Here is a 23926-nt window from a genome sequence, read left to right as displayed (position 1 = left end):
TAAGTGAGACTACAGCAGTAGGATCTAAATTTCCTCTGCACCCAGCTCACGATGCAGACGTTGGTAAAAATACTATAAATTCATACAAGCTCAGCCAAAATGAACATTTTTCTCTTGAGGTGCAAAAGGGAGAAAGTGTGACGCCAGAATTAGTGCTTCAGAGGCTTTTAGACCGAGAAAAACAGTCTGTGATCACACTCACATTGACTGCTGTTGATGGAGGAACACCAGCTAAATCAGGAACAATGACTATTGTTGTGAATGTGTTAGATAATAACGACAATGCTCCGATATTCAGTCAAATGCTATACAAAGCTAGTGTATATGAAAATATTGAGATTGGCACATCGATAATCACTTTAAATGCAACCGATTTAGATGCAGGACAAAATGGACGGGTATTCTATTCTTTCAATGCAGGGGGAAGAGAGGAAGAAACAAATGTGTTCTCTATTGATGAACAAACAGGAATAGTAACAAATAAGGAAAATATTGACTGTGAAAAAACAAACGCATTTGAACTCCGAATACGAGCCAGTGATGGAGGAGCTTCTCCTTTAACCTCTCATGCCAAATTGCTGATAGAAGTTTTAGATGTCAATGACAATTCCCCTGAAATTTCTGTTACATCATTACTGAACACAGTGAAAGAAGATGCAGCAATTGACACAGCTATTGCAATTTTCGCTGTGTTGGACAAAGATGGAGGTAAAAATGGAGTTGTGCACTGTAAAATTAATAATGATGGGCCTTTCAAACTTGAGTCGAATTATAAGAATTCCTACTCTTTGGTTGTTGGTGGTCCTCTTGACAGAGAAAATGTATCTGTGTACAATATCAGCATTTTTGCAACTGATGAAGGAACTCCACCTCTTTCCAGTACAAGTGTTATCAATGTGCACATTTCAGATGTTAATGACAACAAGCCTCACTTTTCAGAGTCCATCATTAGTGTTTATATTAAAGAAAATAGTCCACCAGGAGCAGTAATTCATAAAGTGATTGCACTGGATGATGACATTGATCAAAATGGGCATGTGACTTATTCATTTGTGCAAAGTAGCACTGATTCAATGCCAATAACTACAATGATAATCATTAACTCGGAAAGTGGAGATATAGTTGCTCTTCAGTCTTTTGACTATGAGAGGTTGAAGACATTTCAGTTTAAAGTTCAGGCAACAGATTCTGGTGTTCCTCCACTCAGCAGCAACGTCACCGTCAATGTTTTTATCCTGGATGAGAATGACAACAGTCCCGCCATTTTGGCTCCCTATTCTGAACATGGCTCTGTTAACAGTGAGAGCATCCCCTATTCTGCTGAAGTGGGATACTTTGTGGCAAAGATCAGGGCAGTAGATGCAGACTCTGGCTACAATGCACTGCTCTCCTATCACCTGTCTGAACCCAAAGGCAGCAACAACCTCTTCCGGATCGGAACCAGCACCGGGGATATTCGGACCAAGAGGCGAATGAGTGACAATGACCTGAAAAGTCACCCCTTGGTGGTGTTGGTGTGTGATAACGGAGAAGTCTCCCTGTCAGCTACTGTGTCTATTGATGTGATGGTGCTTGAAAGCACAGCTGACATCCACACTCAGTTCAGAAATGTGCCCATCAAGGAGGAGAGCTTCTCCGATTTACACTTGTATCTGCTCATCGCCATTGTGGCCGTGTCGCTCATCTTTCTGCTCAGCCTCATCGCTTTAGTGGCCTTCAAATGCCACAGACAGACAGACGGACCTTTCGACAGGTACAGCGCCCCAATGATCACCACTCACCCAGACGGGAGCTGGTCTTACTCAAAAGCTACTCAGCAGTACGACGTCTGCTTCAGCTCAGACACACTCAAGAGTGACATGGTGGTTTTTCCCACGCCCTTTCCACCTGTAGAAGCAGAACTGATCAGTATTAATGGAGGAGACACTTTTACCAGGACTCAAACTTTACCCAATACTGAGAAGGTAGGATGTACATCCATTTTAATTTTTTTTACTGCTTGGCTGAATGTTGCAATATTGTGCGGTTATGACGAAAATAGTTCCGACAAATGCGTGCTCTTGAAGTTCCGATTGTCTTTACAGAAGCAACTTGTGAGGATTTAAGGTAACTACAAATGCTATTGTTGTTATAGGTTGGGGGTTTGCTACATATAGCACTTGTGATGTCTTAACAATTTCATATTTAGATTCCATAATTGTAAGTAAATAATGTCTCAAGCAAGTATAAGTACAGTATATGTTGTGTTTCAATGATAAGGTAAATGTAACAATAAAATGGTGTTGAGGAATTGACATTGGAGTCTGTTAAGCACTAAAAGAGGGTTATTTTATCCATCAACATTGTTCCATATCAGAGTTTGTACTTACTCAAATACAGGTGATATATCTTATTATAAAACAATTAGGTTTATTTTGTAATGGCTGCTACACAGTCTTTTGTACTGTTAAATGCACTGTCCAATGTTCTGAACCTATTTTTTACGTGTGTTCATGAATTAGCGCTTTGTTTGACTTAAATATGAATGCATTTATTCCGGAATACATACATTCCATTGTGTATTTAGAATTTTTAACCTTGCCTATTTGTCATATCTTGGATACATTGGGTATAGAGGAGTGGGGTTATGGTAATATTATTGGGGCAAATGCAGGCATTCATTCATCTTGTGTGACTTGTCTATTGGTTCGTTATCATCACATAACTGGTGTCACATTAATATAATTCTATTTAGGTATATTTCCAGAATAAAGGAACATGCATGGAAATCAAATTGCACCAACATCACACATCAGACTGCAAATTTTGCATTTTTAAAAGGCGATTTTATAGTTTATGTGATGGAGTTTACTATTGGCGAAATGCATCATAGTCTTGTGATGTAAATTGTAGTTCATGCAAACGTCCGCTAGAGGACACCATGGACCATGACATTGACTCATCCTTATCCACTACGCGGGGCTCCTCCCAAATGTGCGTGCTATTTTTCGTCATTGGAACAAAGAAGCTCAAACGGTGAAAGAGACTAACGCGACGGAGATGGTTACACGGAAGAATTAGTTCAATTTGTTTAGATTTTCCTTTCATATCAAGTCAATTTTTTGCACCATTTCTACTGTATTTGGATGCATGGAATGATGCGTGCGTCGGGCAGATGGAGCTCTGTGCGGATATATTTGCTGTTCATGCTACTGAAGTGTTACTGGGAAGCCGTGTGCGGCCAGCTCTCTTACTCGGTGGCGGAGGAGGTGAATGTTGGGACCATTGTGGGAAATATTGCCAAGGATTTAAGCCTAAATGTTCAGGATTTGGAGTCACGCATGTTTCAGATCGTTTTGGGAACCAAGAAGAAATATTTCCAGGTAAATCTGAAGACTGGCGTCCTCTATGTTAATGAGAGAATAGATCGAGAAGAATTGTGCAGAAAACAGGCAAATTGTTCACTCAGCGTAGAAGCTGTTATTAATAGTCCTTTAAAATTATACCACATTGAAATAACAATATTAGATGTAAATGACAATTACCCATTGTTTTCTAGTCATGCAGAGGTTCTGAACATAAGTGAGACAACAGCAGTAGGATCTAAATTTCCTCTGCATCCAGCTCACGACACAGACGTTGGTAAAAATACTATAAATTCATACAAGCTCAGCCAAAATGAACATTTTTCTCTTGAGGTACAAAAAGGAGAAAGTGTGACGCCAGAATTAGTTCTTCAGAAGCTTATGGACCGAGAAAAACAGCCTGTAATCACACTCACGTTGACTGCTATTGATGGAGGAACACCAGCTAAATCAGGAACAATGACTATTGTTGTGAATGTGTTAGATATAAACGACAATGCTCCTATATTCAGTCAAACGCTATACAAAGCTAGTTTATATGAGAATATTGAGATTGGCACATCAATAATAACCGTAAATGCAACTGATTTAGATGCAGGAAAAAATGGACGGGTATTCTATTCTTTCAATGCAGGAGGAAGAGAGGAAGAAACAAATGTGTTCTCTATTGATGAACAAACAGGAACAGTAACAAATAAGGAAAATATTGACTTTGAACAATTAAATGCATTTGAACTACGAATACGAGCCAGTGATGGAGGAGCTATTCCTCTAACATCTCATGCCAAATTGTTGATAGAAGTTTTAGATTTCAATGACAATTCCCCTGAAATTTCTGTTACATCATTACTGAACACAGTGAAAGAAGATGCAACAATTGGCACAGCTATTGCAATTGTCTCTGTGTTGGACAAAGACGGAGGTAAAAATGGTTTGGTGATTTGTAAAATTATTAATGATGTGCCTTTCAAACTTGAGTCAAATTACAAGAACTCCTATTCTTTGGTTGTTGGTGGTACTCTTGACAGAGAGAGCGTATCTGTGTACAATATCAGCATTACTGCAACTGATGAAGGCACTCCATCTCTGTCAAGCACCATTTGTATTCCTGTCCACATATCAGATGTAAATGACAACAAACCTCACTTCTCAGAGTCCCTTATTAATGTTCATATTAAAGAAAATAGTCCACCAGGAACAGTAATAAATAGAGTGACTGCATTGGATGATGACATTGATCGAAATGGGCATCTGACTTATTCATTTGTACAAAGTAGCACTGATTCAATGCCAATAACTACAATGATAAACATTAACTCAGAAAGTGGAGACATAGTTGCTCTTCAGTCTTTTGACTATGAGAGGTTGAAGACATTTCAGTTTAATGTTCAGGCCACAGACTCTGGTGTTCCTCCGCTCAGTAGCAACGTGACTGTTAATGTTTTTATCCTAGACGAGAATGACAACAGTCCCGCCATTTTGGCTCCCTATTCTGAACACGGCTCAGTTAACAGCGAGAGCATCCCCTATTCTGCCGAAGCGGGGTACTTTGTGGCAAAAATCAGGGCAGTAGATGCAGACTCTGGCTACAATGCACTGCTCTCCTATCACCTGTCTGAACCCAAAGGCAGCAACAACCTCTTCCGGATTGGAACCAGCACCGGGGAGATTCGGACCAAGAGGCGAATGAGTGACAATGACCTGAAAAGTCACCCCTTGGTGGTGTTGGTGTGTGATAACGGAGAAGCCTCCCTGTCAGCTACTGTGTCTATTGATGCGGTGGTGCTTGAAAGCACAGCTGACATCCACACTCAGTTCAGAAATGTGCCCATCAAGGAGGAGAGCTTCTCCGATTTACACTTGTATCTGCTCATCGCCATTGTGGCCATGTCGCTCATCTTTCTGCTCAGCCTCATCGCTTTAGTGGCCTTCAAATGCCACAGACAGACAGACGGACATTTCGACAGGTACAGCGCCCCAATGATCACCACCCACCCTGACGGGAGCTGGTCTTACTCCAAAGCTACTCAGCAGTACGACGTGTGCTTCAGCTCAGACACACTCAAGAGTGACATGGTGGTTTTTCCCACACCCTTTCCACCTGTAGAAGCAGAACTGATCAGTATTAATGGAGGAGACACCTTTAACAGGACTCAGACTTTACCCACAACTGAGAAGGTAGGCTATACATTTATGGGAATGTTCCCACTGTTTTGCCTTACCAGTAGTATGTTGCTATATTATGCACCTATTTACATGTCAAACATATATCAATAAGTATTAAACACTAAATTCTAATTGTATTTGAAAATACAAATTTTGAATAGTCAATGCACCAAATGGGATGATGCGCTGATTTAGATATAAGTACGTTTTCTACAAATGGAATTTGTGACATCTGAAAAGTTTTGTGTGGTCAAAACAACATATAAATAGTGCTTCCTGCAAAGAAAAAGAGAGACATGGTTTGCATTTTTGAACTTGTACGCTATGGAACACTGCCAGGTAAAGGTAGGGAAATAGTGATGTTTAGTATTTAACATAGGCTGTTTGTCTCTCTGTGCCCTGGATTGGCTGGCAACCAGTTCAGGGTGTACCCCGCCTACTGCCCAAAGCCAGCTGGGATAGGCTCCAGTGCCCCCCACGACCCTTGTGAGAACTAAGCGGTTAAGAAAATGGATGGATGGATGGAGTGTTTAACACAATATTTTACAACCATTATGTTATTTTTCGCATTGGCTGCATGCTGTGAGTCTTGCTGTCCATGGCCCTGATTTTTAAAAATTGCTTTCATGAAGTATTGTCAGGTCCAAACTCTTGAGGGGGTGATCAACAGCGCAGGAATATATTATTTCCAATGTATTTTCTTAACTCATAACGTTCATTGCTGTAAATAAATCGCTTGATTCACAGCCAAATTAATGTGGGCCTGTATCGTATTGTTGGAACTGTCTCAATTCATTGTTAGCGTTCATATTGAAGAGAGTAATATTAATCTTAGTTACTGTTCCTTTTTTGATTAGATTTTATAAGTTCACAAAAATATATTATATCTTCGAGCTCGGCCTTACCCCCTTGTGTACTACTACTTGTAGTTCACGCAAACATCCACTAGAGAGCACAGTTGACCGTGGCATTTGAGCTCACTCATTCACGGCGCGGCTCCTCCCAAATGTGAGTGCTGTTTTTCGTCATTGAAACAAAGAAGCTCAGACGGTGAAAGGGGCTGATGTGTCGGTGATCCTTACACGGGCGAATCAATTCAATTTGTTCAATTGTTTTCTTAATATCAAGTAGTGAATCTTCTTTTTTTCCACTATTTCTTCATCTGGACGTATAGAATGATGCGTGCGTCAGGCAGATGGAGCTCTATGCGGATGTATTTACTTTTCGTGCTGCTAGAGTGTTACTGGGAAGCCGTGTGCAGCCAGCTGTCCTACTCGGTGGCGGAGGAGGTGAACGTGGGGACCGTTGTGGGAAATATTGCCAAGGATTTGAACCTAAATGTGCAAGATTTGGAATCTCGCATGTTTCAGATCATTGCAGGGACCAAGAGGAAATATTTCGAGGTAAACCTGAAGACTGGCGTCCTCTATGTTAATGAGAGAATAGATCGAGAGAAACTGTGTGGAGATGAATCGAAATGTTCACTCAGTGTAGAAGCCGTCATGAATCATCCATTAAAATTGTACCGTTTCGAAATTATTATCTTGGATGTAAATGACAACTATCCAACATTTTTTAGCAAATCACAGGTGTTAAATATTACAGAAAACACAGAACTGAGCACAAAGTTCCCTCTGCATCCAGCTCATGACGCAGACGTTGGTAAAAATGCAATAAATTCATACAAGCTGAGTCAGAATGAACATTTCTCTCTTGATGCACAGAAAGGAGGAAGTGTGACACCAGATTTGGTGCTTCAGAAGCTTTTAGACCATGAAAAACAGCCCGTGATCACACTCACATTGACTGCTATTGATGGAGGAACACCAGCTAAATCTGGAACAATGACTATTGTTGTGAATGTACTGGATATTAATGATAATGCGCCTGTATTTAGTAAAAATCTGTACAAAGCTAGTGTATATGAAAACATTGAGGTTGGCACATCAATAATATCGTTAAATGCAACTGATTTAGATGCAGGAGAAAATGGACTAGTGTTTTATTCTTTCAGTGCGGTAGAAAAAGGGAAACCGGATGCTTTGTTTGCCATAGATAAAGCAAGTGGGACTGTTACCAACATAAAAAATTTAAATTTTGAAGAGAGGAACAATTTTGAGATTCGAGTACAAGCTAGTGACGGGGCCATTTTTCCCAAGACATCACATGCCAAATTATTGATTGAGGTTTTAGATGTCAATGACAATGCCCCTGAAATTTCAGTTACATCTTTGTTACACACAGTGAAAGAAGATGCAACAATTGGCACTGCTGTTGCTCTCGTTTCAGTCTTAGATAAAGATGGTGGGAAAAATGCTCACATTAACAGTAAAATAATTAATGATGTGCCTTTTAAAATTGAGTCAAATTATAAAAATTATTATTCTTTAGTTGTGGATGGACCTCTTGATAGAGAGAGTGTGTCTATGTATAACATCAGCATAATTGCAAGTGATGAAGGCAGTCCCTCTCTTTCCAGTATGACTTTTATTAATGTGAAAATCTCAGATGTTAATGACAACAAGCCTCACTTCTCCGAGCCCCTTATGAATGTTTATATCAAAGAAAATAGTCCACCTGGAGCAGTAATAAATAGAGTGACTGCATCGGATAATGACATTGATCAAAACGGTCATGTGACTTATTCATTTGTGCAAAGCAGCACTGATTCAATGCCAATCACTACAATGATAAATATAAACTCAGAAAGTGGAGACATAGTTGCTCTTCAGTCTTTTGACTATGAGAGGTTGACGACATTTCAGTTTAAAGTTCAGGCCACAGATTCTGGTGTTCCTCCGCTTAGTAGCAATGTGACTGTCAATGTTTTTATCCTAGATGAGAATGATAACAGTCCCACCATTTTGGCTCCTTATTCCGAACACGGCTCTGTAAACAGTGAGAGCATCCCCTATTCTGCTGAAGTGGGATACTTTGTGGCAAAAATCAGGGCAGTAGATGCAGACTCTGGCTACAATGCACTGCTCTCCTATCACCTGTCTGAACCCAAAGGAAGCAACAACCTCTTCCGGATCGGAACCAGCACCGGGGAGATTCGGACCAAGAGGCGAATGAGTGACAATGACCTGAAAAGTCACCCCTTGGTGGTGCTGGTGTGTGATAACGGAGAAGCCTCCCTGTCAGCTACTGTGTCTATTGATGCGGTGGTGCTTGAAAGCACAGCTGACATCCACACTCAGTTCAGAAATGTGCCCATCAAGGAGGAGAGCTTCTCTGATTTACACTTGTATCTGCTCATCGCCATTGTGGCCGTGTCGCTCATCTTTCTGCTCAGCCTCATTACTTTAGTGGCTTTCAAATGCCACAGACAGACAGACGGACCTTTCGACAGGTACAGCGCCCCAATGATCACCACCCACCCTGACGGGAGCTGGTCTTACTCCAAAGCTACTCAGCAGTACGACGTGTGCTTCAGCTCAGACACACTCAAGAGTGACATGGTGGTTTTCCCCACACCCTTTCCACCTGTGGAAGCAGAACTGATCAGTATTAACGGAGGAGACACCTTTACCAGGACTCAAACTTTACCAAACACTGAAAAGGTAGGGCATTTCAATTCAAAGTGATTGAATTAGCGGTGGTTTGTCACTTGTACTAAGAATTTATCTGCACATTTTCAACACAATAATATAAAAACAAAAGATTTAAAATAAGAGAAACCAATGAATTAATATAATTAAGTGAAAAGCATTTCCGTGACAGTTACGATAAGAAAATGTCCAAAAGGCTGTTTTGCAGGCAGAGATCACATGATCCAGATCTTGGGATGGAGTTTGGAAGTTAAAAAGTTTTAGATCATTAAGATCCTTGCTATTAGACAAGCAAGAAGTGTGGGGAGTACGGTGGAAGGGGAAGGAGGTGACAGATATAAGGAGGTGTGAAGTTATGGGGAGCTCTAAATATGTTTAATAATTCAATGTTAAATATTTTTATCCAGTACAAATCTTGTATAGGCTAGTGGACATTGATGATGTGTTCAATTGGTTTATTTATGTTGTTGTTGATTGTTATTAATTTCAATCACCTTTGGACATGCACCTGTAGTATATAATTTGATGATGATGTTGATGATGATGATGATGATGATGATGATGATAATTGGCTGTAAAATCAACTCACTGAAAAAGTCTCAAGTACAAAGTGCTGACATCTGAGTACTGTATATGTTTTGGTTCTTAAACATCTGCTTGAAAGTGTGGTTTGAAAAAATGTTGAGTCGCTCTCCGTTGTTATGAAGTGCATGATACTCGAGTACTATAGTTTTAGAAGTTTAGAACCAATGAAGACAGCATATAATCCTATATTATGCTACTTTTTGCAAAGCTGCGTTGTTTGTTTGCCTGTAGTGCTTCCATTCCTTGAGTTTTCTTCATGAAATTACATTTTAAAAATTTCAAATTGAACTTGCACTACACCACAATCGTCGCAAGGTGACGCAGGAGACCGTGCTAAAAATGCGTCTGCTGCACAGAATCTTCTCTGAATAGAAAACGTCATAAATGGGGAGTGTTCGGCGTTGGGGCAGCACAGTTACAACGGGCAGCACCAGGTAGGCGTAAGCAGCAAAAGAAACACAATTGGATATACATTTGTATTTTTTTCCTCATTTCTTGTGGATATACCAAAGGCAAAACGGGATTGATGTTGTCTATTTGAGGAGAATGGCTTCTCGGGACCAATGGGTTACCATCGGGGGTCTATTTTTCACACTGCTTTGTCTGTGCGGCTGGACGAGGGCTCAAATATCGTACTCCATCTCAGAGGAGGTAGACAAAGGGACGGCGGTGGGAAATCTCGCTAAGGATTTAAACCTCAGTGTGCAGCAACTGCAATCCACGGGTTTGCAGATCAACTCCGCGTACAAAAAGCGGTATTTTGACGTTAATGTGGAATCTGGAATGTTGTTTGTTAGCGAGAGAATAGACCGAGAGGAGCTGTGTCTGAACATGTTGAAATGTTCTTTAAATATAGAAGCCGCATTGAATAACCCACGCAGGCTCCACCAAATTGAGGTTGTTATTAATGATATTAATGACAACTCTCCGGTTTTTAATCAAGACCTTACAACAATAGATATGAATGAAAATTATTTTCTTGGGGAAAAACATCCGCTTCCACTAGCGCATGACGCAGACGTAGGCGCAAATTCAGTGAAGACTTATAAATTACATCAAAATGAATACTTTGTTTTAGACGTGCAAAATAATGGTGACAGTGTATCTGCTGAATTATCACTGCAGAAAGCTTTAGACAGAGAAAAACAGGCTATGGTTGACCTCACGCTTATTGCCATCGATGGAGGAAAACCTCCAAAATCTGGGACCACACAAATAAAAATAAATGTCCTTGATGTCAATGACAATTCTCCCTCATTTAGCAAATCTCTGTACAAGGTCCAAGTTGTTGAAAATGCAGATATTGGCACTGTGTTGTTAACATTGTCTGCTACTGATTTAGACGATGGCGTTAATGGGCAACTCACATTTTCTTTTGCAGAAAGAGGGCGTTTTAACCCTGATGACACTTTTGCACTGAATGAAAATACAGGAGAAATCACCGTTAAAGGTGATATTGATTATGAGGAAACTCATGCATATGAGATTCGTGTTCAAGTGCGGGACAAAGGCGTTCCTCCTCGCTTGGCGCACAGCAAAGTTTTAGTGGAAGTCGTTGACGTGAATGACAACGCACCGGAAATCACTGTGTCATCTCTCATGAGTCCCGTGAAAGAGGGCGCTGAGATCGGCACTGCCGTTGCCATGGTGATGGTTACTGATAAGGATGGAGGTCAAAATGGACAAACACAGTGTAAAATTGTTGGATCTGTGCCATTCATATTAAAGTTTAACTATAAAAAATATTACTCGTTGTTGGTTGATGGACCTCTTGATAGAGAGGACACCTACCAGTATCTTGTGACACTTACAGCTACTGATGAAGGAACTCCACCTCAGTCCACAACACACGTCATCACCATTCAAGTTTCCGATGTCAATGACAATCCACCTCAATTCCTGGAGCCTGTCATTAATATGTACGTGAAGGAGAATAGTCCAGTTGGAACAACAATTTACACTTTGACGACAACAGATGATGATACATTAGAAAATGGAAAAGCATCTTATCACTTGATTGACAGGTCTTTTAAAACAACACAAACAGCTTCAATGATAAACATTAACTCAGAAAGCGGAGATATAATCAGTTTGCAGTCTTTTGACTATGAGAAGTTGAAGACGTTTCAGTTTAAAGTTCAGGCCACAGATGCTGGTGTTCCTCCACTCAGTAGTAACGTGACTGTTAATGTTTTTATCCTGGATGAGAATGACAACAGTCCCGCCATTTTGGCTCCCTATTCCGAACATGGCTCCGTAAACAGTGAGAGCATCCCCTATTCTGCTGAAGCGGGATACTTTGTGGCAAAAATCAGGGCAGTAGATGCAGACTCTGGCTACAATGCACTGCTCTCCTATCACCTCTCTGAGCCCAAAGGCAGCAACAACCTCTTCCGGATCGGAACCAGCACCGGGGAGATTCGGACCAAGAGGCGAATGAGTGACAATGACCTGAAAAGTCACCCCTTGGTGGTGTTGGTGTGTGATAACGGAGAAGCCTCTCTGTCAGCTACTGTGTCTATTGATGCGGTGGTGCTTGAAAGCACAGCGGACATCCACACTCAGTTCAGAAATGTGCCCATCAAGGAGGAGAGCTTCTCCGATTTACACTTGTATCTGCTCATTGCCATTGTGGCCGTGTCGCTCATCTTTCTGCTCAGCCTCATTACTTTAGTGGCCTTCAAATGCCACAGACAGACAGACGGACCTTTCGACAGGTACAGCGCCCCAATGATCACCACCCACCCTGACGGGAGCTGGTCTTACTCCAAAGCTACTCAGCAGTACGACGTGTGCTTCAGCTCAGACACGCTCAAGAGTGACATGGTGGTTTTTCCCACGCCCTTTCCACCTGTAGAAGCAGAACTGATCAGTATTAATGGAGGAGACACTTTTACCAGGACTCAGACTTTACCTAATACGGAGAAGGTAGGCTGAACATATTTCTATGCTTAAACATTTATCATATATTCACGTCTATAAGTTAATACAAAAAGTATACACACCACTTTTCAAATGCCAGATATTTGTGATACTTTCTCAGATGCTCATGTTGACGGGAATATGTATAGGTTGACTAAGTGTTGTGTGTTTTTTGCCTTTAAATAAATTCTAGCAGGGTATTGTGGTCCAGTAGCATATGAAATATGATATGTAGTGTTTGTTCCCAGCCTGCTTGTGTATCACTTAGAAGAGAACTCTTTCTTTTGTAAAGCCTGTGAAAATAAGTGGATGTCCTAACTTATTTCAAAGTATATATTATTCACAGTTGTGCTTACTAATTCTGCTTTCTGAACACTCATGGTTGTTGGATAGACAGTGTGTTTTGAATTGTCATATTTAGATCTCTAAATATAACATTTGCAATCTTCATAATGGGACAATGCATTTTTAAGTGGTAATACTTCCAAATTAGACAATATTGGTCATGCACAGTACATTTTTATCTAAGTAGGACCATACAATAGTTCTGATTGGATCATATAGCAATATTGCAATATAGGCTGTTGACCCTTAACAATACTTCATTTGTATGTGTTTTTTTCTATATTTGAGGTGTATAATGTTTTAAATATGACATAACTGATGTTTCAAAAATATTTTTCACATTTTAACGCTTTAACACTAATTAACCACACGGTGTCGCACTAAAACCACAGATATGATCATCCACATTCGCCCCTCACACGGGTGATGTAAAATCACTATTGGCTGCCGTTTTGACTGTCATTCTTGTTTCATTTGGCGAGGAGAACTGTTGTTACCGCTGGAAATTCGTTTTGGTGTCCGATATGCAAAGAGTGGATATACATTACTAGCAGGATTGCTGTTTTATTGTCCAACAATGAAGACGGAGGAGTATTTGTGGATTTATATCGTTGCCTTGTTTCTCTTTTGTAACGGATCTGCTTCGCAATTCTCTTACTCCATTTCCGAGGAGATGAACAAAGGCGCGGTGGTGGGGAATATCGCCAAGGATTTGAACCTCAATTTGCAAGAGCTGCACAGCAGGGACCTGCGTATTGTTTCAAGCTACAATAAGAAATATATTGATGTAGATCTTCGGACGGGAAATCTCTTTGTTAATGAAAGAATAGACAGGGAGGAGCTTTGTCCCAGCGCGGCGCATTGCTTTGTGAACATACAGGCAGTGTTGAGCAACCCGATGAGTGTGCACCGCATTGACGTTAATATTATAGATGTGAACGACAATTCACCGAAATTTGAGGAAGATTTACACATATTAAAGATATCTGAATCTGTGGCAGCTGGTGAAAGATATTTCCTACCAGAAGTTGTAGATTCAGACACAGGAAGCAATACAGTAAAAACGTACAAATTGAGTCCAAATGAACACTTTATGCTGGATGTGCAGAGTGATGGAGAGCACGGCGTGTCTGCAGAACTGGTGCTGCACAAAGCTTTAGACAGAGAGAAACAGCCGATTCATGAACTCACTCTTACTGCTTTAGATGGAGGAAAACCTATCAGATCGGGTACGTTGCAGATCAAAGTAGTGGTCATGGATGTGAATGACAACACTCCAGTTTTTAGCAAGTCCCTTTATAAAGTGCGTGTGAGTGAAAACGCAGCACAGGGCTCAGTCGTGATTAAATTAAATGCAACAGATTTAGACGAAGGAATGAACAGTAAGATTATGTATTCCTTAATTAAACGAGGCATTAATGATCCGTCAAATGTTTTTAATCTAAATGCAGAAACGGGAGAAATCACAGTGAAAGGTATTTTAGATTATGAAGAGACTCCTGCTTATGAAGTCAGAATTCAAGCAACAGATCAAGGTCCTGTTCCTCGTAATGCACATGCTAAACTGCTGATGGAGATCGTTGATGTGAATGATAATGCCCCTGAAATAACGGTGACGTCACTGATGACGTCAGTAAAAGAAAACGCAGAATTGGGGACAATTGTAGCTTTGGTTACAGTAAGTGATAAAGATGGTGGGAACAATGGGGTAACCAACTGTAAAGTAATTGGATCGGTTCCCTTTAAGTTGAAATCTAGCTACAAAAATGATTATTCCTTAATAGTTGATGGAGCACTAGACAGAGAAAGCAAATCTGTTTATAATGTCTCCATTATAGCAACGGATGAAGGAAATCCACCTCTGTCTACAAGAAAGATCATTACTGTTCATATTTCTGATGTTAATGATAATGCACCTCGATTTATGGAACCTGTTATTCATGTGTATGTCAAAGAAAACAGCCCAACTGGATATACTCTTTGCTCCATAAAAGCAGTTGATCCCGATTTGGATGCTAATGCAAAAGTGTCATACACATTGCTTGATAATTTCCCAAGAAATATTCCAATTTCGTCTCTTCTTAACATCAACTCCGAGAGCGGAGATATAGTCAGTTTGCAATCTTTTGACTATGAGAAGTTAAAGACGTTTCAGTTCAAAGTTCAGGCCACAGACTCTGGTGTTCCTCCACTCAGTAGCAACGTGACTGTCAACATTTTTATCTTGGATGAAAATGACAATAGTCCCGCCATTTTGGCTCCCTATTCCGAACACGGCTCCGTTAATAGTGAGAGCATCCCCTATTCTGCCGAAGCGGGATACTTTGTGGCAAAGATCAGGGCAGTAGATTCAGACTCTGGCTACAATGCACTGCTCTCCTATCACCTGTCTGAGCCCAAAGGCAGCAACAACCTCTTCCGGATCGGAACCAGCACCGGGGAGATTCGGACCAAGAGGCGAATGAGTGACAATGACCTGAAAAGTCACCCCTTGGTGGTGTTGGTGTGTGATAACGGAGAAGCCTCCCTGTCAGCTACTGTGTCTATTGATGCGATGGTGCTTGAAAGCACAGCTGACATCCACACTCAGTTCAGAAATGTGCCCATCAAGGAGGAGAGCTTCTCCGATTTACACTTGTATCTGCTCATCGCCATTGTGGCCGTGTCGCTCATCTTTCTGCTCAGCCTCATTACTTTAGTGGCTTTCAAATGCCACAGACAGACAGATGGACCTTTTGACAGGTACAGTGCCCCAATGATCACCACCCACCCTGACGGGAGCTGGTCTTACTCCAAAGCTACTCAGCAGTACGACGTGTGCTTCAGCTCAGACACACTCAAGAGTGACATGGTGGTTTTCCCCACGCCCTTTCCACCTGTAGAAGCAGAACTGATCAGTATTAATGGAGGAGACACCTTTACCAGGACTCAGACTTTACCTAGCACTGAAAAGGTAGGCTGACATTTTGCATACATTTTGTTCATTTTTTTATGTTCAACTTTTTGTGAGAATGTCGTGGTCAAATCAAATATGTCTAACGTACAACATTGTGAGATGTCTGCTTACAATGTGCAAATAATGACAACCACTCATAGATGGAGGAATCATTGTTTTCCTATGCCGTTTGCAAATTATGATACACTGTAGTGCTTCTATAATTCTGGCTTTGTTGGTTTAAATAGCTAAAGGCTTTTTCTATAATTTTGGCTCTATACTTTGGTCGTCTATGTGGTGCTGAAATTCCATTTTTAATTTCACATTGCCACTCACTTTCTATTTGGTGGTGAAAGAAGCAACTCTAAAATGAAGCTGTCCATGGTGCTGAACTTCATGTTTGTGCTCTTTTGTGGGTTTCTCATGTCATGTCATGTTTATCTGGTTCAGAGCTGAGGGGAGGTGGACCTTATCCTTGCTTTTGGGCGAAATGTGGACCACCCCTTGGACTGGTTGTTAGTCAGTCATAGGGCACGTATATAAAAAGACAACCATTTGCTTTCAGTCATATTCACACATGGTGTGAAAGTCAGGAGAGACTAAATTTACACCATCACTCCTTCCAGGTTCAGTATTAATTTTTTGGGCATATTGTCATAGTAGCATTAGTATTTTTGACAGAACTGAAACATACTACACCCAAAAAACAGATTGGTTAAATTGACCGCAAGAAAAGGTTCAATTTGACCAATTTTGCTGGACGTTGTGTGTCCGACAGATCCTTTGGTTAAAACAATCACTCTTGAATGGTAGGTGTTTTCAACCAATATATATTGGTGATTGGGCCAACTGATACAAATTGGTAATTCTGACCAAGATATTGGTTAATCTGTGTTAGAGACTGACATGTTTTTCAGGAATCCCGAAAAAAGTAACACTGATTGTCACACCCACCTAAGTGGGGCGAAATTCGATCATCGCATTTGACCCATCCGCTGAGGGAGCGTTGAGCAGCAGTGGGGGCCATGCTCAAGGAATATTTTTTGGGATCCAACCCTCCAATGCCAACCCTTAATGCTGAGTGTCAAGCAGCGAGGCACATGGATTCCATTTTTATAGTCTTTGTTCTGACCCGGCCAGGGATTGAACCCACAACCTCCCAGTCTCAGGGAAGATACTTTACCAAAAGGCCACTGAGCTGGTCACATCTGTATAACCTATCTAGACACACATTTTCATTTTTAACACTATATTATTTATATATTATAATATATTGTAATCACTTATAATAATTACTAGATGCATTTAGAATACAATAAATTGATACAATTAATATATATTTTCAAGTGGTCTATCAAGACTTACTTTCTATTGTCACCAATTTCATTGGTTGTTTGGCTAACCTAACAAATTGGTATGCCTGTATCCACCCGGAATGGTCAATGTCTGACCAATCTATTGGTTAATCAAGCCAACATGAGGCTTAACCTACTAGATTTAGATGTGTTTTGTTTTTTATCAATCCATTTTTAGAGTGTATTCTGTTTGTTTGATTCATGGTGGCAACTATTTTGTATGCAGACATTATTACTTTTGACATTATTGTTTAGTATATAATGTTCTAAAAATGTTGAAAACATTTAAAGTGAAATATGTGATTCAATAGTTCCTAGTGATATCAGCCGACACGCCTAAATATGCTATTTTTAATATTTAAGTTGTAATGGTCTTGGGTCATTCTGCTTTTGCAGAGTGTCAACATAGACTTACTTAATTCACCACACGGGGTCGCTGGAGACCGTAGATTCGAATATGTTAATTTTTCAGCCCCTCATTCCTCCTACTCTGCCCTGCTTGGGGAAAAAGGAAATTGTCATCAGCCGGGAGTCATGCGAAGAAAGCGTACAAAGACGAACGGCAACCAGCTCGCAACAGAAATGCTGCTTTTGATTAATGTATCTCACTGTGGATAAACGATAGACGGGAGTCCGTTTATTTTTCTGCATTGACGATGAGGATGCACCAACAAAGACCCAATTTATGGATTTACTTTGCTTCGCTTCTTTGTATTTACGGCTTGTCCGCTTCGCAACTGTCCTACTCCATGAACGAGGGGGAAAACAAAGGCTTCGTGGTGGGCAACGTCGCTAAGGATTTAAATCTCAACGTGCAAGAGCTGGACACCAGAGATCTGCGTGTGGTTTCAAGCTACAGTAAAGAGTATTTCAGCGTGAATATACAGAGCGGTAACCTATTTGTGAAGGAAAGAATAGACAGGGAGGAGCTTTGTCCAAATGTGGCAAAATGTTCGTTAAGGATTCAAGCTGTGTTAAACAATCCGATGACTGCACATCGAATTGAAATCAGCATTTTAGATATAAATGATAATTCACCTGCTTTTATAGAAAATGCTTACACTTTGGACATTTCTGAATCAGCTCTACCGGGAGAGCGGTATTTCCTCCCGGTGGCTGTGGACGCAGACATGGGCAGTAACTCGGTAAGGAGCTATAAATTGAGCAACAATGAACATTTTACACTGGATGTGCAGAGTGGAGGGGACCACAGTGTGTCTGCAGAATTAGTGCTGCAAAAATCTTTAGATCGAGAGAAACAATCTCTCATCACACTCACGCTTACCGCTGTCGACGGGGGCAAACCACCTAAATCAGGCTCGTTGCAAATACGTGTAAATGTGCTCGATGTCAATGACAACGTGCCCACGTTTAGCAAGTCGCTTTATAAAGTGCGTTTGAGTGAGGATGCCACGGTGGGCTCGGTCGTGATTAATTTAAATGCAACGGATTTAGACGAAGGCATGAACAGTAAAATTGTGTATTCATTTAATAAACGAGGCAACAATGATCCATCAAACGTTTTTAATCTAAATCCAGAAACGGGAGAAATCACCGTGAAAGGTACTTTAGATTATGAAGAGACTCCTGCTTATGAAGTCAGGATTCAAGCAATGGATCAAGGCCCTGTTCCTCGTAGTGCAAATGCTAAACTACTCATAGAGGTAACAGATGTGAATGATAATGCCCCTGAGATAACGGTGACGTCACTGATGATGCCAGTAAAAGAAAATGCAGAATTGGGGACAATTGTCGCTTTGCTTACAGTAAGTGATAAGGATGGTGGGAATAATGGTGTAACCAACTGTAAGGTAGTAGGATCTGTTCCCTTTAAGCTGAAATCTAACTACAAAAATGATTACTCTTTAGTTGTTGATGGAGCACTAGACAGAGAAAACATTTCTGTTTATAATGTCTCCATTATAGCCACAGATGAAGGAAGTCTACCTATGTCCACTAGAAGGATTATTACTGTTCATATTTCTGATGTTAATGATAATGCACCTCGTTTTATGGAACCTAATATTAATGTGCATGTCAAAGAAAATAGCCCAACTGGATATACTCTTTGTTCCGTAAATGCAGTTGATTCTGACTTGGATGCAAATGCAAAAGTGTCATACACATTGTTAGATAACTATCCAATAAATATTCCAACTTCATCACTTCTGAACATCAACTCAGAGAGCGGAGATATAGTAAGTTTGCAATCTTTTGACTATGAGAAGTTGAAGACGTTTCAGTTCAAAGTTCAGGCCACAGACTCTGGTGTTCCTCCGCTCAGCAGCAACGTGACTGTTAATGTTTTTATCCTGGATGAGAATGACAACAGGCCCGCCATTTTGGCTCCCTATTCCGAACATGGCTCCGTAAACAGTGAGAGCATCCCCTATTCTGCCGAAGCGGGATACTTTGTGGCAAAGATCAGGGCAGTAGATGCAGACTCTGGCTACAATGCACTGCTCTCCTATCACCTGTCTGAGCTCAAAGGCAGCAACAACCTCTTCCGGATCGGCACCAGCACCGGGGAGATTCGGACCAAGAGGCGAATGAGTGACAATGACCTGAAAAGTCACCCCTTGGTGGTGTTGGTGTGTGATAACGGAGAAGCCTCCCTGTCAGCTACTGTGTCTATTGATGCGATGGTGCTTGAAAGCACAGCTGACATCCACACTCAGTTCAGAAATGTGCCCATCAAGGAGGAGAGCTTCTCCGATTTACACTTGTATCTGCTCATCGCCATTGTGGCCGTGTCGCTCATCTTTCTGCTCAGCCTCATCACTTTAGTGGCCTTCAAATGCCACAGACAGACAGACGGACCTTTTGACAGGTACAGCGCCCCAATGATCACCACCCACCCTGACGGGAGCTGGTCTTACTCCAAAGCTACTCAGCAGTACGACGTTTGCTTTAGCTCAGACACGCTCAAGAGTGATATGGTGGTTTTTCCCACGCCCTTTCGACCTGTAGAAGCAGAACTGGTCAGTATTAATGGAGGAGACACCTTTACCAGGACTCAGACTTTACCTAACACTGAAAAGGTAGGCTGAAATTGTGTATACATTTTGTTCATTTAGTTGACTGCTGGGCTCATTTTGGAATGCACAACAAGTCCACATGTATTTTTTAATGTTCAACTTTTTTGTGAGAATGTGGTGGTGAACTCAAACATGTCTATCATGCTCATTGTATAAGCTGTTTGCTTACAATGTATATAACCACGCATGGAAGGAGGAATCATTACGTTTTGCTAGTTTGCAAATTATGATGGACTGTAGTGCTTCTTCAATGCCTGGTTGTGTTGGTTTAAATAGCTGAAGGCCTTTTCTATAATTTTGGCTCTACTCTGGTCATCTATGGGGTGCTGAATTTCTATTCTTTACTTCACATTGCACAAGTCTACAATGCCACTGTCCGTGGTGCTGAACTTCCCGTTTGTGCTCTTTTGTGGGTTCCTCATGACATGTGTCAGATAAAGTAATTTGTCCTTTTAGTATATTGTTTATCTAGTTTAGAGCTGAGGGTAGGTGGGCCTTATCCTGGCTTTTGGTCAAAATTTGGACCACCCCTTGGACTGGTCGTTAGTCATTCACAAGGCACATATAAACAACCATTTGCTTTCAGTCACAGTCACACATGAAAGTCAGAAGAGACAAAATTTACACCATCACTGCCTCCAGGTTCAGTATTACATTTTTGTTATCACATATTGTAATAGTAGCGTTAGTATTTTTAATAGAATTGAAACATATACTATTTGGTTTGTTTGATATATAGGAGCAACTATTTCATATGCAGAAATGAATAATTTTAACGGTATTGTGTTTCATATAATGTTCTAAAAAACATTTTAAGTGAAATATATGATTCAATAGTTCATAGTGATATCAGCTGATACGCCTAAATATGCTATTTTTAATTTGTAAGTGTATTTTGATGGTCTTGGGTCATTCTGCTTGTACAGTGATTGTCAATATACACTTAATTAAATTTACCACACGGGGTCGCTGGAGACCGTAGATATGAATATGTTAATTCATTCGTCCTACTCCGCCCTGCATGGGGAAAAATAAATCGACATCAGCCGGGAGTTCATGCGCAGAAGGTGCAGGAAGACGCACCGCAACCTCGCAACAGAAATGCTGCTTTGGATTAATTGATCTCACTGTGGATAAATGATTGACGAGAGTCCGTTGATTTTCCTGCATTGACGATGAGGATGAGTCAACGAAGACACGGTTTTTGGATGTACTTTGCTTTGCTTCTTTGTATTTACGGCTCGTCTGCTTCGCAACTGTCCTACTCCATGAACGAGGAGGCGAACAAAGGCTTCGTGGTGGGCAACGTCGCTAAGGATTTAAATCTCAATGTGCAGGAGCTGGACACCAGAGATCTGCGTGTAGTTTCCAGTTACAGTAAAGAGTATTTCAGCGTGAATTTACAGAGCGGTAACCTATTTGTGAAGGAAAGAATAGACAGGGAGGAGCTTTGTCCAAATGTGGCAAAATGTTCGTTAAGGATTCAAGCTGTGTTAAACAATCCAATGACTGCACATCGAATTGAAATCAGCATTTTAGATATAAATGATAATTCACCTGCTTTTATAGAAAATGCTTACACTTTGGATATTTTTGAATCAGCTTTACCGGGAGAGCGATACCTTCTTCCGGTGGCCGTGGACGCAGACATAGGCAGTAACTCGGTGAGCAGCTATAAATTAAGCAACAATGAACATTTTACACTGGATGTGCAGAGCGGAGGGGACCACGGTGTGTCTGCAGAATTGGTGCTGCATAAATATTTAGATCGAGAGAAACAATCTCTCATCACACTCACGCTCACCGCTGTCGACGGGGGTAAACCTCCTAAATCAGGCTCGTTGCAAATACGCGTTAATGTGCTTGATGTTAATGACAACGTGCCCACGTTTAGCAAGTCGCTTTATAAAGTGCGTTTGAATGAAGATGCCGCGCAGGGCTCGGTTGTGATTAAACTAAATGCAACAGATTTAGACGAAGGCATGAACAGTAAAATCACATATTCCTTAGTTAAGCGAGGTAACAATGATCCGTCAAATAGTTTTAATCTAAATGCAGAAACGGGAGAAATCACCTTAAAAGGTGCATTAGATTTTGAAAAGACTCCTGCTTATGAAGTCAGAATTCAAGCAATTGATCGCGGCACTGTTCCTCGTAGTGCACATGCTAAACTGCTGATAGAGATATTAGATGTGAATGACAATGCCCCTGAAATAACTGTGACGTCACTGATGACGCCAGTAAAAGAAAACGCAGAATTGGGGACAATTGTAGCTTTGGTTACAGTAAGTGATAAGGATGGTGGGAACAACGGTGTAACCAACTGTAAGGTAGTTGAATCGGTTCCCTTTAAGCTCAAATCGAACTACAAAAATGATTACTCTTTAGTAGTTCATGGAGCACTAGATAGAGAAAACATTTCTGTTTATAATGTCTCCATTATAGCCACAGATGAAGGAAGTCCACCTCTGTCCACTAGAAGGATTATTACTGTTCATATTTCTGATGTTAATGATAATGCACCTCGTTTTATGGAACCTGTTATTAATGTGTATGTCAAAGAAAATAGCCCAACTGGATATTCTCTTTGTTCCATAAATGCAGTTGATCCTGATTTGGATGCAAATGCAAAAGTGTCATACACATTGCTAGATAGTTATCCAAGAAATATTCCAATTTCGTCACTTCTTAACATCAACTCAGAGAGCGGAAATATAGTCAGTTTGCAATCTTTTGACTATGAGAAGTTAAAGACGTTTCAGTTCAAAGTTCAGGCCACAGACTCTGGTGTTCCTCCACTCAGTAGCAACGTGACTGTAAACATTTTTATCTTGGATGAAAATGACAACAGTCCCGCCATTTTGGCTCCCTATTCCGAACACGGCTCCGTTAATAGTGAGAGCATCCCCTATTCTGCCGAAGCGGGATACTTTGTGGCAAAGATCAGGGCAGTAGATTCAGACTCTGGCTACAATGCACTGCTCTCCTATCACCTGTCTGAGCCCAAAGGCAGCAACAACCTCTTCCGGATCGGAACCAGCACCGGGGAGATTCGGACCAAGAGGCGAATCAGTGACAATGACCTGAAAAGTCACCCCTTGGTGGTGTTGGTGTGTGATAACGGAGAAGCCTCCCTGTCAGCTACTGTGTCTATTGATGTGGTGGTGCTTGAAAGCACAGCGGACATCCACACTCAGTTCAGAAATGTGCCCATCAAGGAGGAGAGCTTCTCCGATTTACACTTGTATCTGCTCATCGCCATTGTGGCCGTATCACTCATCTTTCTGCTCAGCCTCTTCGCTTTAGTGGCCTTCAAATGCCACAGACAGACAGCCGGACCTTTCGACAGGTACAGCGCCCCAATGATCACCACCCACCCTGACGGGAGCTGGTCTTACTCCAAAGCTACTCAGCAGTACGACGTGTGCTTCAGCTCAGACACACTCAAGAGTGACATGGTGGTTTTCCCCACGCCCTTTCCACCTGTAGAAGCAGAACTGATCAGTATTAATGGAGGAGACACCTTTAACAGGACTCAGACTTTACCTAGTACGGAAAAGGTAGGCTTTTAATTTGTATATTTTTTTATATATGTTTAGATAGCATCCAGGGTTAGTTGCATCATCAGCAATGGTTGAATTTACTCATTTAGTCTTGATTTCAATAGAAAACTGGGGCCCTGTCT

The 23926-nt window shown here is 41.1% G+C and overlaps 1 protein-coding gene across 22 annotated transcripts in view; it reads left to right on the top strand.

Moving 5' to 3' along the window:
* LOC147168462 (protocadherin alpha-C2-like) overlaps positions 1–23926 on the top strand; it is a 156308-nt gene that overhangs the window by 95992 nt on the left and 36390 nt on the right. Inside the window, exon 1 of one of the 22 annotated variants that reach the window (XM_086085316.1) lies at positions 3028–5522. The exons of 17 other annotated variants lie outside the window; for them this stretch is intronic. In XM_086085316.1, the coding sequence (XP_085941442.1) occupies positions 3126–5522 (2397 nt within the window). In that variant the 5' untranslated portion in view covers positions 3028–3125. Of the gene's footprint in view, positions 1–3027; positions 5523–10090; positions 12575–13373; positions 15867–17745; positions 20245–21288; positions 23802–23926 lie in introns of those variants that run through there. 4 more of the 22 variants (XM_086085323.1, XM_086085324.1, XM_086085319.1 and 1 more) reach the window with 4 other exon arrangements.

Source organism: Leptonotus elevatus, chromosome 9 (genome assembly GCF_054856555.1).
Source record: "Leptonotus elevatus isolate MCC_2025b chromosome 9, RoL_Lele_1.0, whole genome shotgun sequence".
NCBI lineage: Eukaryota > Metazoa > Chordata > Actinopteri > Syngnathiformes > Syngnathidae > Leptonotus > Leptonotus elevatus.
The sequence above is the reverse complement of the archived record's forward strand: the minus strand, read 5'-3'. Positions and strand labels throughout refer to the sequence as shown.